The following is a 17,316-nucleotide window of genomic DNA, read 5'->3' as shown; positions in this document are numbered from 1 at the left end:
TTAAGTGCAAAAGTTTTTAATTTTGATCAAGTTCAACTTATGAATTTTTATTTTGTGCACCATGCACTTGGTGTTTTATTTAAGAAATCTTTGCCTAACTTCATTTTATCTTTAACTTTCTTTTCACTTGTGTACAGGGAAAAAAAAATGATTTACAATATATTTATCTTCCATTCTACTCATTTACTACCCTGTATTACAGATTCTAAAAGTTTTACTCTTGATTTTCTTGGGTTTTCTAAATCACTCCTAGAATTTCTAATCATATCTGAGACAGACAAATAATGAGAAGCGTAATTATAACTACTCAAGTTTAGTTACTAGGCATGCTATAATTTTTGCTAGAGAGATGATATGGGTAGCATGGCTCTCAGTTCTGTCACATTTTGAGAAAGACATTTACCAATTAGCTTAGGTAAAGAAAAAGATGAGCACTGGATGATGAAGAACCTCATAACCAGTTGGTATAAGGAATAGATCCTAGAATTGGGGGCATTTATGCCAAGAACAAAAAATTTTCAGAGTTTAAATATTAAAGTGTTGTAAAAGGAACAGATTTGTTTTAGGTTAGTGCAAAGGAAATTTCTATTAATGCAGTTTCTCACGTTGAGCTTGAAACCTATTGAAAGCTCTGGGTCTTTTTCACGTGGATTTTCATCCATCCACATCTCCCCCAGTGTGCATGTATCCACGTGGTTGGAAGATTACTTTACATTTGTCCCTCTTAAATTGGATTTTGTTGGGTCTGTCCCATCATTTTTCATCATTAACATTATTTAGAAATTTGTTCTATCGTCTATCTAGTAATTATTTCTTAATTCAAGTTATGAGTCAAGACATTAAACGTCAGTGAGCTGAGTATGCCTCGGGGCCTCCCTGAAGGTAGATACTGTTGCATTCATGGTCATTCCTCAGTTATGGTTATTGAACCATGTGGTAGACAGAATTCTACAAATGATCTATAAGGACACTCACCCTTCTATAATCCCTTCCTCTTTGAGTGTGAGTAAAAACTGTGACTGTGATGATATTATTCCCATGGTTGTGTTTTGTTATATGGCAAAGGGAAATTATTTTGGTAGACTTAATATAATTATATGAGCCCTTAAAAACAGAGCTTTCTCCTGGCTCCTCAGTCAGCAGAAGGGGAAGTCAGATTTGAGGCATGAGAAGAATTTGACATGCCATAGCTGCTTTTGAAGGTGACAGGGGCTGTGTGCAAGGTGGTAGAACAGCCCCTAGGAGCAGAGAGATCCCCTGGCCAACAGGGACCTCAGAAGTGAATTCTGCCAAGAACCTGAATGAGCTTGGAAGCAGACTCTTCCCCAAAGCCACCACATAATAGTCCAGCCCAGCAAACACCTTGAGTCTCGCCTTGTGAGACCTCGGCAGAGAACCCACCTGGATGTCTGGCCCACAGAACTGTGAGATAACAAGGGGATGTTGTTTTAAGGCACTGAGTACGTGGTAATTTGTTACACAGCAATAGAAAATTAATACAAGCCAAGTATGACTCCACCTACTCTACTCTAAGATTATCTGGACCACTTTTCTGTGATAAGCACAGGCTATTCATAGCTGAAATCAAGATATAGCAGCTTTGATATTTTCTTTATCTTCCAGTTGAATATCTGTATCAAAAAAAGAATTTATTGCCTCCAAAATAATACCTTCAAAGTTGATCGGTTTCCTACTTTTCAAGGCACTTCCAAATATCTTGTCTCATCGTATCCTCAGAAGACCCTGATGGGGCAGATAAGAAGAAAACCTGTAGAAGTTCTTTGCCCAAAGAAAACAAGATTAATTTTAGTTCGATGTTAAGAAGACCTTTCAAACAATTAGAACCAGCCCACTGTGGAATGGGCTGACTTCTAGAATAATAAACTGTGCCTCTTACTGAAAGAAAAGGTTATATGATCATATTTGAAGGATTTAAAGGGGGAGCACCTAGCATGGTGAAAGAGTCCAACAGCCTCACCTTTAAAATCCCTTCCAATGCTAACATTCCCGTGTTCCCACTGGAACCAAACTAAATCAAACCATATCCATGTTGGGACTCGTTGGCCAGGATCTCTCTTCCTTAAGGATTTTCTGCCTTTGTCACAATTGCCACTGCTTTTGAAGCAGCAAATTTATCTAAGTTTCCTTGTACAAAGAAAAGGCGATGTCATAGATCTTAAGGATGCTTTTGTTTTTAAGGTGCAAAGAGGTTTAAATAACTTGGCTGAGTCTCACAGACGCTTCATAGTGAGGCAAGGTTTGAACTCATTCTGTCTCACTCCAGAGTCCGTGCCTGAAACAGCTCTAGCGTGGTCTGCTGGCCCACATTCGCAAGCAGGAGCGCATCGAAGGAGCTGGCTTGGGTGTTTAAAGAGATGAGCACTCTAACAGGACCTCAGAGAGAATCCTAGAACAGGGATATGTCCCAAAGGACTTGCTGGCTCAGTGGCCCAGGCGTCATGGCAGCCTCCCTGTGACAAACAGAAATACTGCCTCTTTCTTTCTTTTCTCTTTTGTTTTTCTTTTAGACGGAGTCTCACCTTGTCACCCAGGTTGGAGTGCAGTGGCACCATCTCAGCTCACTGTAACCTCTGCCTCCCAGGTTTAAGCAATTCTCCGGCCTCAGCCTCCTGAGTACCTGGGGCTACAGGTGCATGCCACCATGCCCAGCTAATTTTGTAATTTTAGTAGAGACAGGATTTCACCATGTTGGCCAGTCTGGTCTTGAACTGCTGACCTCAGGTGATCCACCTGCCTCGGCCCCAAAAGTGCTGGGATTACAGGCATGAGCCACCATGCCCAGTCCTGTCTTTCTTTTTTATGTGTTTTTTCTCATGGCCTGAGTGAAAGCCCCAATGACCCTACCTTCAGACTCACTAGACAGCCCACTGTCCCTCCCTGAACCCCAGTCTCCCCATATATAAAATAGGATATTGGAAATCCCTTCCATTTCTAGAGTTCTGTTCTTATGAGGGGAAGATAATGATATTTTGACATTTCCCCCAAAAGCTCAGTAGATGCTCAAAAAGAAATGGACCCCGTCCTATGTATTTATTTTCAGGAATTCTTAACTTTTTCTATGCAACTTATATTTTTGTGAAACCTGGTGTTTCTGGACTCCCAAACTCTCTGAGAGCCCTGCAGCTCCAGAGTAAAGAGGCCTGTGATGTGCCCTCAGCCGGCAGAGGGGACAGCTGTGGGACAGAAAGGCAATGAGAGGGAAGGAAGGTGAGGAGTGAGTTGTCGGGGGTTGAAGACTCTGCTAGTTCAGGCAGCTTGTCCTCCTGGGAGGTAGGGGGCTGTGGCAGGCCCTAAGCAGTTGTAGAGGAAGCCCGAGGCTGGGAGAGGTAGTAGGCATGGGATCCACCTGGAGCCAGAAACTCAAGAGCACCGGAGGGCAGGTGCAGGTAAGGCCGCGCATAGGGCTCCGTGAATATCTATCTGGGAATGCTTGAGAGAGAAGAGAAAGAGAAGTGTTACCAAATGGTAACAACGGCCAAGAAGGACAAGACCGGACCCAACTTTTCACCCTAACCCTGACTCACCTCATCGTGCCTTGTGGCAGGTCTGAAGGGCAACATTCAGCCTTTCAAAGGCTGAAACAGATAAGGGAATTTTGCACTTAATTAAAGGAGAAAAAGGGAACTTAAAGACTTTCAAAACCATCTAGGGGCTGAGCACAATGGCTCACACCTATAATCTCAGCACTTTGGGAGGCTGAGAGGGGTGGATCACTTGAGCCCAGGAGTTTGAGATTAGCCTGAGCAACATAGTCAGATCCTGTCTCTATTTTTTAAAAGGAAAAGAAAAAAAAAAAAAAATTTCGGTCCAAGGTTTAGCCAAGACAGTAGAAACCCAGCCACCATCTGACATAAAGGTGGCGTCTTCAGAGTCTCAGAGTCTCTGGTCATCTCACAGCATCAGATTCAGAAACAGAGAGAATTAATTTTGGACACCCTCTCACATAGCCACGCCTGTAAGGTGAGAGTCTATGTATTGATTTGCTAGATATTAAAAAGTTAGAACAGTGGCACAATTTTATCAGCCTTATTGAGGTATTGAGGCATAAATTACATGCCTTTAAGTTCACCCATTGCAGGTGTACAATGTACAATTGGATGATTTTTAGTAAATAGAGTTATGTAACCATCACCATCATCCAATTGTAGAACATTTCCTTCACCCTATTTGCAATAATTTCCTTCTGTCACTCCAAACCTCAGGCAACCACTGATCTACTGACTCTCTTAATTTGTCTTTTCTGGACATTTCATATCAATGGAATGACAACATATAATCTCTTTTTTGAGACAGGATTTCACTGTATCACCTAGACTGGAGTGCAATGACAGATCTCAGCTGACCTCCTCCTCCCAGGCTCGAACAATCATTCCACCTCAGCCCACTAAGTAGCTGGAATTACAGGCGCACTCCACCACACTCATCCAATTGGTTTTTTTGTTTTTTTGTGTGTTTTTTTGTTGTTGTTGTTGTTGAGATGGGGTTTTGCTATGTTGCCCAGCCTGATCTCAAACTCCTGGGCTCAAGCTATCCATCTGCCTTGGCCTCCCAAAGTGCTGGGATTACAGGCACGAGCCACTGCACCCCACCTGACAACATACAATCTCCCATATCTGGCTTCTTTCACTCACAGTAATGTTTTTGAGGGTTGTCCATTCTGTAGCATGTTCGATACTTCATTCCTTTATATTGCTGAAGAGTATTACCCTCTATGAATTACCACATTTTGCTTATCCATTTACTGTTGATAGATATTTGGGTTGTTTCTAGTTTTTTGCTGTTATGAACACTGCTGCTGTGAACAAGGACTGTGAACAGGTAGATATTGTGCTACACACAAGTCTTTGTGTAAACATGTATTCTTATTTATCCTGTGTAAATTCCTAAGAGGAGAGTTGCTGAATCATACGGTATTTTTTATTACTTTTTAAGAAATATAAGCCCTTTTTAATAGTACCAGAAGTAAGCTTAAAGCTGAGTTTATTTTATTGTTACTGGTAAAAAGAGTCCCAAAAGGATTAAATGGATTGAATGTGATCCATTCATTCACAGATTCATTTATGGTTTATAAATAGTTTTTGAGGGCCTGTATGTGCCTAGAGTGTGCTAAGTTCTGGAGATGAAGCAATGGATAAGATATTGCCCTGCCTTCATGTACCCTATGAAGATATATACCGAAGATATATACAAATATATGTCACAGGAAGTTCAAGTAGAGTCTAGCTCAACTGAGGGAGCCTCTGCTCACTCACCCCGGTGTCAGGGGATCCAGGAACACTTAGTGAATGAAGCCAAATGTGAGTCCCGAGGAATTAGTGGCCATTAGCCAGGCAAAGATTAAAGAGGAGCATCATCTAGGTCGACTCAAAGAGTTGGGGGATGGGTTGGGGGAGGAGTAGGGACAAGCTCAGTCCTAGTGTGTCTGGCAGATGAACGGAGCTCTGTGTGACTGGACTGCAGAGGTCTGTGTCTCAGAGGAGGGAAACAGTGAGAAATGGAGCTGGAGGAGCAAGCAGACCCAGAAGAAGAAGAACCTGACAGGGAACCTCTGATGCCCTGTATGGAGGGAGCACTGTGATGAGCTTGCCCTCTGGAGTGTCCTCCCCACAGTGCTGTGGGGAGCAGGCAAGAGGGGCAGAGCTCTTGGCTTTCCTTTTCAGAAGCTATGCCAGATCTCACACGGCGTTGGGCCTTAGTCTTATCTCACTGGGCCCCCAAGGATGATGACCTATGCCCTCCCGTGTTTGGCAGGTGCTACATCACCCTCACCCAGTCCCTGCACCTGACCATGAGTGGGGCTCCCGCAGGACCTGCAGGCACAGGCAAGACCGAGACCACCAAGGACCTGGGCCGTGCACTGGGCATCCTGGTCTATGTGTTCAACTGCTCAGAGCAGATGGATTACAAGGTACAGTTCCACCCAGCTTCCTGGGTGTGGGGGTGGGGAATAGGAACTCAGGGCAGCCAAGCCAGGGCTGAGACGCATCCATGCCACCCTGATGCAGCTTCCCCAGGTCTTGGAGCCCAGATCAGGAAGTCTCTGCTTGCTCCTTCATGGTAAAGTTGGACCTTTGAACCCTGGAGTTTGTTGGCCTCCCTATAAGGCTTTCATGTGATAAGAAAGCACAGCCCTTTGTATTCTAATTCCACCAATGAGCTCTGACCATGGATGGCTGACTTCATCTTTTTGGCTCTTCCTTTTATTATCTGTAAAATGAAGAAACTGAACATACATCCAAAGTCCTAATTTCCCTATTTGACCTAGAAACACAGAAAGGCTCACGAGTAGCCAATATGAAGGCAGTTGTCTTCACATAAAAGCTTGACGTATTTGTGCTCTTCTGTAGAAGTGGACATTCCCCAAAATATCAACAGGGGCAGAATATTCTGCAAGGGCAGGCGTAATTTCTGAAAGCAGGCTATTCAACCCCGACTCAGAGCACAGAGGCCTACAGAAGACAAGCGCAAAACTAATATTCATTCAGGCACTTACCATTTTTTAAGAACCACTGTGTTCCAGGTTCTGAGTCACCAAGAAAAGCCAGAGAAACAAAAGGCCCATGAGGTCACTACTTTAGCTAGAAAATAATATTCTGCTCACAACCGAATCTTACATAGCTTCTTTTTTTAAAACACAGATGTAATAACAGATTACCTCCCTCTCTCATTATTTTTATTATATTGTATGTGTTTTTGTAAACTGCTGTAAGTCTCTTTTGTCAACAGGATGACATGCAGATAAATCTGGAGTGAAAAAAAAAGTTGCATTAAATAGATTAAACATTTATATATAAAAGTCATGTGATATATTGACTGTAAAATTAATGTAGTTATAATTTTAGAAATAATGCTTGCCATTACCACATACAGCACTCTGTAAATGAGATTCATCCTCTATCATTTAATCATTTCTGTAGCATAATTATGTTGTGTAGAGTTGCGGCATCCTGTGGCACCATGTTTTTTCATGGTAAGTAAACAAAGCAAGGATCTAGACCCAAAAAACTAGTCTTCCACATGGTCTTCATCCCCTAAATTTTAGCACAGTTGCTTTTATTGATGAACACATTAAGATAATGTTTCTCTTTAAGTCAGGCTGGAACAGAAAGGTGGAGTTTTTTCCCCCTTTATGGAAATGACCTCAGCCTTAGGGATTATTTTATGTTTCTAGATTTTTCTATAGTTGAGCAAAGGCAGCAGCACTGCTGAAGTAAGTAGTCTCCCAAAGGGAACATTCTGAAAGATACACTCATTTGGATGTAGAAGACGTGTTGTATTGATTGAAGAATATCAGCCAGATTTCTTCAAAGTCACACCTAGAATAGCAAGCAGGAAATGATAAGTTGGTTCCATGGGCAGGGGTCACGATGGTCATTTTACTCAATTCTATCAAAACCAATCACTGAACCCTATCCCCACCAGTTCCTTTAAAAGTACAGGGTGAACAGGGGAGTCTATCCTTGTTTTGTTTTTTTTTTTTTTTTTTTTGCTTTTTTTCAGCTGTAGGCTAAGCTTCCATGGAGTAGAAGCTAGATACAGGGTAGAACATCATAAATAAGCATAGCCACAGTGAAACATGCCAGAAGGAAGGTGCTCCCTTCCTGGACACCAGATATCCCAGGTAACCAAACAGCCACACTAAGCTGTCTGCAAACTTCCTCTCCCTTTGTTTTCTGGCTGTTCAGAATTATTTTTTATGGTAAAACACTCGTAATCCAATTGATTTATTGAGTATTGCCATTGCTCAGCATGTGCTGGGCATTGTGGAAGAATGCCAAAAACAGATCATATGGAGAGAGAGAGAGAGGATAGATGGTAGATGGATTTCAGATAGATAAATGATAGATGGATGATTGAGATAGATAGAGAGAGAGAGAGAGAGAGAGAGAGAGAGAGAGAGAGAGAGAGAGAGAGGGAGAGAGAGTATAACCCAGTTTTATTTGGAGGGACAAGGGATATATGTTATTTATCATCAGGGGAGCTAGTAAACACCTAGATAGCATAATCCTGGGTCCTCATGTGCCCTACAAACTTTAGACCCTGGAATATTCCAGAATAGGGGGAGAGCCACAGAGTGGGCTGGTCAGGAAAGACATGTGGAGGATGTGAGACCCAACCAAGGCTCAATTTTGGGGTTGGTAACAGAGCATGCGGTATTTTCACACATTCTAACCCATTAGAATGTCAGCTTTAAAGCCGGGACCAAGTTCGATGTGTGGCCAGTATCTGTCCCCAGCCCTCATTCTGACTTCACCCCGTGAGCCCTCCTCACAGGACCCGGCTAGGAGAAGGAGAAAAAGGGTGAGAGGTCAGGAAGAGCTGCTGTGCACTTCTCCAGGGGAGGTTTTGATGTGTCATTCATGACACTCACAGCAATATACTCTGTTCAGGTCTGTTCGTAGTTAAAGCTGGAAATAAATATGGAACAAGGGCTAAGCTGCCTTAGAGAGGATCAAAAACAGGCGATAAGGAGGGGAAGGACTGAAAGCCACTGAAAGCATCTCACTTTGAAGTGGGGGCTGCAGAAAGAATCTGCAGGCTTCAGAACTGGAGCAAAAGCATAAAGATTGGCAGTCACATGAAGTGAGAAAGGAAGAGACTGGAAGCAGGATAAGGTTTTGGTGAGAGCATCTTAGTCATTCAAACCAGAGGGCATGAGGAACCAGCTGATGTGGTAGTAGACATGGAAAAGCATAAGAGGCTTAAAGTGTAACCAGGTAAGTGATACCTCGGGAACATGGGGAGGGAGTCTGTAGTGAAGCAAAGGGAGAGGTTGAAGAGGAGAGTCTAGGCTGTGGTCAAGGACCCTCGCAGTCTCCTCTGCCTTAGAAATCCTATAAGCAGCATCACCTCACTTAACTCATGAGGACTGGGCGTGCAGTGAGCTGGGGAGAATAGGGGAACAGTGCAAAGACATGAAGCAAAGGGAAAGTTATTGCTTTACTCTGTTATCCTGGATGGAAAACCTATAAAACCAGCCACTTTCTCTGAAAATGACTGCAATTTTAGTGCCGAAACATCCTTTATATTATAGCTGCAATACTTTCCCCTCTTGACCTCAATTTGGAGATGCTACTGCAGGGACATCAAATGGTTCCAAACCTGAAAGTGTTTGGAATTATTTCCAGCCCTCTCTGCGGCGGCCGTATTGTGGATACTACACCTTTTCTTAAGACCCTACTCCCTTCACTTCGGAAATGCTATACTTACACAATCCTCCTCCTGAGTCTCTGGTCTCCTGGCTTCTCGGTCTCATTTGCTGATCCTCTTTTATAATTTCCAGTGTGATGTGTATACCTATGGCTCCTTTATGGAGGCATGTCTATTCTCCAGCTTTACCTGAGTCCTAGTCCTGTCTCTCTCTAACGGGAGAGTGGATGTCTCTCGAATGCCCTTCTCTTGCATTGTGGTTAGCACCCTTCCTTTCTCCCTGCCAGATTCCCCATCATCAGGAAGGACCATCTCATTGTCCCTGAGATCCTGGTGGAAAGCTTCAGGCAGCCTGGTTACTTAATGTCCTTCCTTCCCCACCTCTAATCAGTCACCAATGTCGATTCTGCCTTCAGCACCCTTCTCACTTCCAGGCCTTTGCCCTATTCTTTCCATTCTCCTAGTCCGAAAGCTCACCATCCCACAGCAAGATAATGCCCCAGCCTTGCCGATAGGACCAGGAGATAGGTGGTGAGCTAAACACGTGGGTTACATTAGGGTCCTGGGGTTCAGCCGCAGGCCCTGGGGTGGGGGAGAATTGTGGGGGTGACAAGCATCCACCTGTGGAAACTCCACTTCGTTTATTTTATATTTTGTGTTTTCATTTTATAAAAAGGGTCTTCAGTTTGAAAAGCTTTCAAAATCACTGTTAAAAATTAAATTTTTAAAACATCTTTTTTATACATCATAATTGTACATATTAATGGGTACATGTTATATTTTGATATACGTATACAATGTATAATGATCGAATCAGGGTAATTAGGATAACCATCATCCCAAAGATTTATTGTTTCTTTGTGTTGGGAATATTCCAAATCTCTTCTTCTAGCTATTATGAAATATAAAATAAATTATTAGTAACCATAGTCCCCTATTGTGCTGTTGAACACGATAACTTATTTCTTATGTCTAGCTGTATGTTTGTACCGATTAACCAACTTCTCTTCATCTTCTCCTTCCCCCTACCCTTCCCAGCCTCTGGTAACCATCATTCTGCTCTCTACCTCCATGAGATCAACTTTTTTAGCTCTCACTCATGAGTGAGAGCATGTGGTATTTGTCTTTCTGTGCCTGGCTTCTTTCACTTAAGATAATATCCTCCAGTTACATCCCTGTTGCTGTAAATGACAGGATTTCATTCTTTTCAATAGCTGAACAGTATTGCAATATGTGTATACACTACATTTTCTTTATGAGTTCATCCATTGATGGACACATAGGTTGATTCCATATCTTAACTATTGTGAATAGTTAAACATGGATGTCGATTTCTGAATTTCCACTTAGTATTTGTGACACTTGGATTGTTTTGCAAATGAAATGGAATAATGTAAGGAAGTGGGCCCCAACCATTTTGGCACAAGGGACCAGTTTTGTGGAAACCTATTTTTCCATAGACTGCAGTAGTGCGGGATAGTCTCGGGATGATTCAGGCACATTACATTTGTTGTGCACTTTATTTCTATTATTATTACATTGTAATATACAATGAAATAATTATACAAGTCACCATCATGTAGAATCAGTGGGGGCCCTGGTCGTCTCTTGCTGCAACTAGATGATTCCATTTGGGGGTGATGGGAGACAGTGACAGATCATCAGGCATTAGATTCTCATAAGGAGCACCCAGCCTAGATCCCTCACATGTGCAATTCACAATAGGGCTCATGCTCTCTTGAGAATCCAATGCTGCCACTGATCTGACAGGAGATGGAACTCAGGCAATAATGCAGGTGATGGGAAGCAGCTGTCAATACAGATGAAGCTTTGCTCACTCACCTGCCGCTCACCTCCTGCTGTGCAGCCTGGTTCCTTAACAGACCACAGACAGTCACCCAGAGGCTGGGGACCCCTGATTTAAGGCACACAAACACAATGCCTGGAACTTCCATCACCACCTCAGACAGAATGTCCCTGATGGCTCAATCTGAAGTCTCCATGTCACCCCCATTTTAAGACTCCAATGGGGCTTTATCACTGTCTTATTTGTTGTTATTGCTTATTGTCTATTTTCCTCATGGGAATGTGAGACCCATGAGAATAGAGGCATTGTCTATCTTGTTCTTCTGATTCTTCATGACCCAGAACCATGTCCAGCACGTAGTACATGCTCAATAAATATTTGTTGCAATGAATGAAAAAAGAAATCTCTTAATTCCAGAAGCTCAATGAAAGATGGGTTTTATTTTTCTCTTCCTCTTTAAAGTCTGCCCTACAGCCAGGCGCAGTGACTCACGCCTGTAATCCAAACACTTTGGTAGGCCAAAACAGGTGGATCACTTGAGGCCAGGAGTTCGAGACCAGCCTGGCCAACATGGTGAAACCCCATCTCCACTAAACATACAAAAATTGTCTGTGCGTGGTGGTGCACGCCTGTAATCTCAGCCACTTAGGAGGCTGAGGCAGGAGAATTGCTTGTACCCAGGAGGCAGAGGTTGCACTGAACTGAGATTGTGCCACTTCTCTCCAGCCTGGGTGGCAGAGCAAGACTCCATCTCAAAATAAATAAATAAATAGATAAATAAATAAATAAATAAATAAATAAATAAAGTAAGTCTGCCCTACATCCTACCTAGCCTATGTGGCAGTTAGACCAATCCTCTCATACCATTGCTCTGCTCATGTTCTCTGCTGCAAACCTCCAAAGATCCCTCATAGTAATTCAAGACTTTTTACAACTATGACTTCCTTTAGTAATTCAACTTTCCAATCAAAATGGCTCTGTAATTTTTCTCTGCACACACCATTATTCTGCTTGTATTTCTTCCATAATCTTCCTCCTCCTGGAAAGCCTCACCCCTTCCATTCTGTCTACACAGACACCCCGTCCTATAAAGCCATCATTTCTCATGTGTGTCCTAAAGCATGTCGTTTTCTGTGAGATCCCCGTATCTTCTGACTCTAATCCTAGCCATGTAATGCAGTGAAACTAATGTTTTTGTTACAGGACTTCTCAGCGCCCTTACGCTAATACAAATTGTAACTGGGCCAAAATGGGTTGAAGAATGTGTTTCCCAAATTTGCTTGACCAAAAAGCCCTTTCTTCGAAGAGCATCTTTCAGGCCTATGGTTCCACGGAATAAACTTTGGGAGGTGCTGTTGTGCTGCCATCTGACTTTCACCTTTTTGGCAAAACTGATCACTCGGGAGCATGCTGACCCACTCTTCTGTGAACTCCATGACATTTGTGGTTTATATTATTCAATGAAACCACTACTGATGCAGTAATTTTCCTGTTTTTATGTATGTACCTTATCTCCTCAACCTGACCAAAAGTTCTTAGACTGAGCTCCCCTGTGTCCAGCACATGATCTGTGCACAGAGCTGATTGTCAAAAAATGCCCACTGAAGGCTGGGCATGGTGGCTCACGCCTGTCATCCCAGCACTTTGGGAGGCCGAGGTGGGCAGATCACGAGGTCAGGAGTTTGAGACCAGCCCTGACCAACATGGTGAAACTCCGTCTCTACTAAAAGTACAAAAATTAGCTAGGCATGGTGGTGCACGCCTGTAATCCCAGCTACTCGGGAGGCTGAGGCAGGAGAATCACTTGAACCTGGAAGGTGGAGGTTGCAGTGAGCCAAGATCGCACCACTGCACTCCATGCTGGGCAACAGAGTGAGACTCCATCTCAAAAAAAAAGAAAAGAAAAAAGAAAATGCCAGCTGAATAAATGAATGGTGCTTTTCCATTATTTGCATTTCCCTGGTATTTTAATGACGTCTCCTTGCCAATGACCTTGTCAGTGTCTCCCAGAAACCTATCCCTTTATGTTGCCCCATCACTTACCAGTTCATATTGAATGCCAGGATGGCTTTTACTTTTAGGACAGAAATGCATTATTCCCTTGTAAATTCTTTCCTTGCTCTCATTTGAAAAGATTTACCTTTAGTGTTTTTTGGTTTGTTTGTTTTTTTAACAGATGTTATCACCTCCTGTCTTTGTCTCCAGCTACCTCACCACTCTGGAAAACCTGGGTGGTTGGGCATAGATTTAAAGATACAGACATAAATTTTTCCGTCAGTGCATGACAAAGGCTGGGTGGAAGGCTTTTTGTCTGTATAGCGTAAGAAAAATCATCTTTTATTCATTTCCTGGGATTTTGAAAGCTACAGAATCAACAATAATGCAACCCTGATGACATTTTAAAGGGATTTTCATCCAAGTGTCTTGAAAGGTTCTGTTTAATCCTGTGACTTCTGTTGACACCCCATAACCATCAGACATTTAATTGTTCTTGAAATTTTAATACAAATTTCTGACCAGTGGTCTTTAGGGGGACTAGAAGTATCTATAATAAAGAGGATGGAGAATGACTTCAACACGTATTGATAAGCCTGGCCTGCCGGTAATTTAATCTTTGTACATTTTCTTGCAGTCTTGTGGCAACATCTACAAAGGCCTCGCTCAGACTGGCGCCTGGGGCTGCTTTGATGAGTTTAATCGAATCTCCGTGGAGGTCTTGTCAGTAGTGGCGGTGCAGGTAGGGGCCGGAAGTTGGTGGGAGCCTTGCGGTCGTTATGTTGATCACTGCAGAAGTCTATGTCCTCTTGTTTTCGACCTCTCCTTAGCATCTGCATCCCCTTTTCCCTTGTCATTTCATGCCCCTTTCTCCACCCTCTAAAATCAGGCTCCAGGGAGGCTGTCCTTCAAAATGGGTATCCTTCAGTTACCCACCAAAGTAGATCCATTTACTTGGCTTTGGGACTCTGTTTTGTTCTCTGTAAAATGGGGAGAAAGAAGATCTGTCCTACCTGCTTCATCTGGGTTCAGAAACATAAAGATGGCAGAGCTCAGCTCCTTGGAAAGGCCATGTTCTTTGGTTATAGACCAAGGCTTAAATTTCAGTTATTTTATTTCCTTTTGGAATCTTTGGGCAAGTTGTTCCACCACGCTCAGCTTAATAAAATGAAGACTATAGCGTGAATGCTTTTTGAATGAAGTCACTTTTGGGGTAAGATTTTATGTAAGCATGCCACTTGTCTTTCACGTCATCCAGAAAGCATTTATTAAACACCTACAGCGTAGTAAGTGTTATGCAAAAGACAGGTGAAGTTTCCCAGTTGAATAGAATGTGATCTCTAACAAAAAAAAAAAAAATGGAGCTCTCGAGATAGACGTGAGTACTTTCAGTGTTCTAGAGGTGACTTCAATTGTGACTGAGCATGAGACTTCCAAATGCGTTACCTTGAAAAGATGGAGAGGATTCTGGATTTGGGTCAGGATCCCATGAACAATAGGAGCAGGAGAAGGGGGAAGGGAAACGTGAATAAGTTTTTGTTGAAATTCTGTACCAGGCACTTTTCATACATCATCTTTCACATCATGAAAGATCTTTCACGTCTTTCCACCATGGCCCTGCAAGCCACTATTCTCCCCATTATATATGTGGAAAAACTGAACATCAGAGGGGAACTGTACCTTGTCCATGGGTAGACTTTTGGAAAGTGGGAGGGTTGGTAGGTGCACCCTGTGCTCTCACTGATGCTGTCCGGGTGCAGATGTGGACACTGATCTGGTTTCTAGTGGGTAAAATGCCAAAGGAGAAAATAAGGCTGGAGAGGCAAGTTCGAACCCAATAGTAGCAGGCTGAAATGCCTTCCTCAGCAGGCAGCAGGGAACCCCCAGAGACATCCGGGAGGGAGATTGCCCCTCTATTTGGCAGCAATGTGAAGGAGGGGCTGAGCAACAGGAAAACTGGTGGCTGAGGGCAAGTCAGGGGTCTCTCCCAGGGCTTCTTACTGCAGCTGCGCAGGCTCCATTCCCCCAGGAACCCCATCTCCAAGATAAAGCACATCGTTTGCCAGCATCTATTCCATACCCCTCCCTGTAGGCTGAACGCCCCCATCTCCTGCTAGGGGTGGCTGGTTTGAGAACCCCCATCCTGCCCTTATCTCAACAGAGCAAAGCAATCACAAGGCCATCATGTGATGATCAAAGCTGTGGCGAGGTGCTTGGGACAATGATGTGCCTGCTGCTCCCAGTGTGTGCCGCACACCATACAATCAAAAATGGTTTAATGTTGCTTGTGTTTGCTTTCATTTCCAAAACAGTATGCGCACAGTACAGAAAAAGAAAAACCTAGCTATGAGAGACTCTTTGGTCCCTACAGGTTTCTGTAATCTTTTCAGGTCCAGACAAAGGAATAAGGAAAGCGTTTAGCTTGACTGACATTTTTCTAAGGCAAGAGGGCGGGATTGAGGGGACGGTGGCAGAAGAGGGGTTGGAGGAAACATCAGGCAAAAGGTCGCCCCTGGCAGGGAAAGATGACTGAGCCAGCATCATCCCTGTACCCCTTTGCCCTGGCAGGAGCCAGCATCCATCCACATAGCTCCCACATGTTATTACCTCTCATCCTACAGACTGTGCTTTTCACAGGTAGGCTTGGACATGGGGCTGTGGGTGGGGTGCTGAAGCAACTGCAAATCTGAACAGCGGTAGGGCTCACACCATCCGCAAATCCATGCCACCTTCATCTCCAGCTGCCCCGAAAGCCACAGGCAGTCAAGGGGCTCTGCCAGGTCCCTTCACTCACCGAGGTGGTCTGTCTTTCCATCTCTCATGTTTGACAGCCACTGACTCTTGTCCACACTCTTCCTTGGTGAAGCTCTGAAAGTTGCCAGAATGTGAGGCTCTTCCCTGCTTTCCAGTGGTGAAATACGGTTTTTCCCTTTCTTTGGGTTTGTTCTGTTCAGCAGCAGTTAGTAGAGGTAGGAAGACAAATGGCTAGCCTGGACACTCTTGGACTGAAACCCTTGACCAGCTTGGCTCGAAAGAGCTGGTTGTGTGCATCTCAGCAGCATCACATGAGTATAGCTTGAAATGGGCTATGGTGAGAGTCCTTCCATCATGAAAACTGCCAAATTTTATGAATCAAGGGCATTTTTGCTCCCCTGGAGAGCTGGTTGTTAAAAATTTACCAGCGCAACTCTGCATTGTAAGGATGTAAGCTGAATGTTGCCAGATCTTTTACGTTTTAAAGAGAGACCAGACATCCGGATTTTTATAAGAAATCAAATATGTTTCCTGGCTGCTTTCACCTTTGGCTGGTCACTTCACAACGTGGAATAAGGAATAATGCCAGTGTTCGATGCTGGTTCAGCCACTTACTAGCTGTGTGACCTTGAGCATATCCATGTCTCAAGATCCACATCTGTAAAGGGAGTTAATAATAGCACCTCCTTGAGGCAGTTGTAATAATTTTTAAATGAGTTAATACCTTTAAAGCACTTTTTTTTAAAGCCCTACAGAGAATAGTCACTCAACAAATGCTTTGATGATGATGATAATGGTGGTGGTGATGTTAGTGATGATGATAATGTTAATGGTGATGATGGTAGCAGTGATGGTGATCATTATGCTAATGGTGGTGATGCTGATGATGATGATAGCAGTGGTAATGGTGTTGATGATTATTCTAATGATGATGGTGATGGTGGAGATGATCATGGTGATGGTGGTAATGATGGTGGTGGCGGCAGTGATGATGATGGTGATGATGATGATGGTGGTGGCAGTGATGATAATGTTGACAATGATGGTGATGGTGGTGGTAGTGGTGGTGATGATTATTCTAATGATGATGGTGATGATGGAGATGATCATGGTGATGGTGGTAATGAAGATGGTGGTGGTGTTGGTGGTGATGATGGTGATGATGATGGTGACGGCAGTGATGATGATGGTAATGATAGTGATGATGATGCAGGTGATGATGATGATGATGATGGTGGTGGCAGTGATGATAATGTTAACAATGATGGTAATGGTGGTGGTAGTGGTGGTGATTATTCTAATGATGATTGTGATGATGGAGATGATGATGGTGATGGTAATGGTGGTGGTGGTGGTGGTGGTGATGATGGTGATGATGATGGTGGCAACAGTGATGATGGTAATGATAGTGATGATGATGGGGTGATGGTGATGATGGTGGTGGCAGTGATGATGGTGATGATGATGATAGTGGTGGCAGTGATGATAATGTTAACAATGATGGTGATGGTGGTGGTAGTGGTGGTGATGATTATTCTAATGATGATGGTGATGATGGAGATGATCATGGTGATGGTGGTAATGAAGAT

The 17,316-nt window shown here is 43.4% G+C and overlaps 1 protein-coding gene across 1 annotated transcript in view; it reads left to right on the top strand.

The window, feature by feature from the left end:
* Window positions 1–17,316, top strand: part of DNAH9 (dynein, axonemal, heavy chain 9) — a 392,924-nt gene that overhangs the window by 135,609 nt on the left and 239,999 nt on the right. The window contains exons 27-28 of the mRNA XM_011933244.1: window positions 5,773–5,929; window positions 13,611–13,715. Coding sequence (XP_011788634.1) covers window positions 5,773–5,929; window positions 13,611–13,715 — 262 coding nt within the window. The remainder of the gene's footprint in view (window positions 1–5,772; window positions 5,930–13,610; window positions 13,716–17,316) is intronic.

Source organism: Colobus angolensis, unplaced genomic scaffold, assembly GCF_000951035.1.
Source record: "Colobus angolensis palliatus isolate OR3802 unplaced genomic scaffold, Cang.pa_1.0 Scaffold125, whole genome shotgun sequence".
NCBI lineage: Eukaryota > Metazoa > Chordata > Mammalia > Primates > Cercopithecidae > Colobus > Colobus angolensis.
The sequence above is the reverse complement of the archived record's forward strand: the minus strand, read 5'-3'. Positions and strand labels throughout refer to the sequence as shown.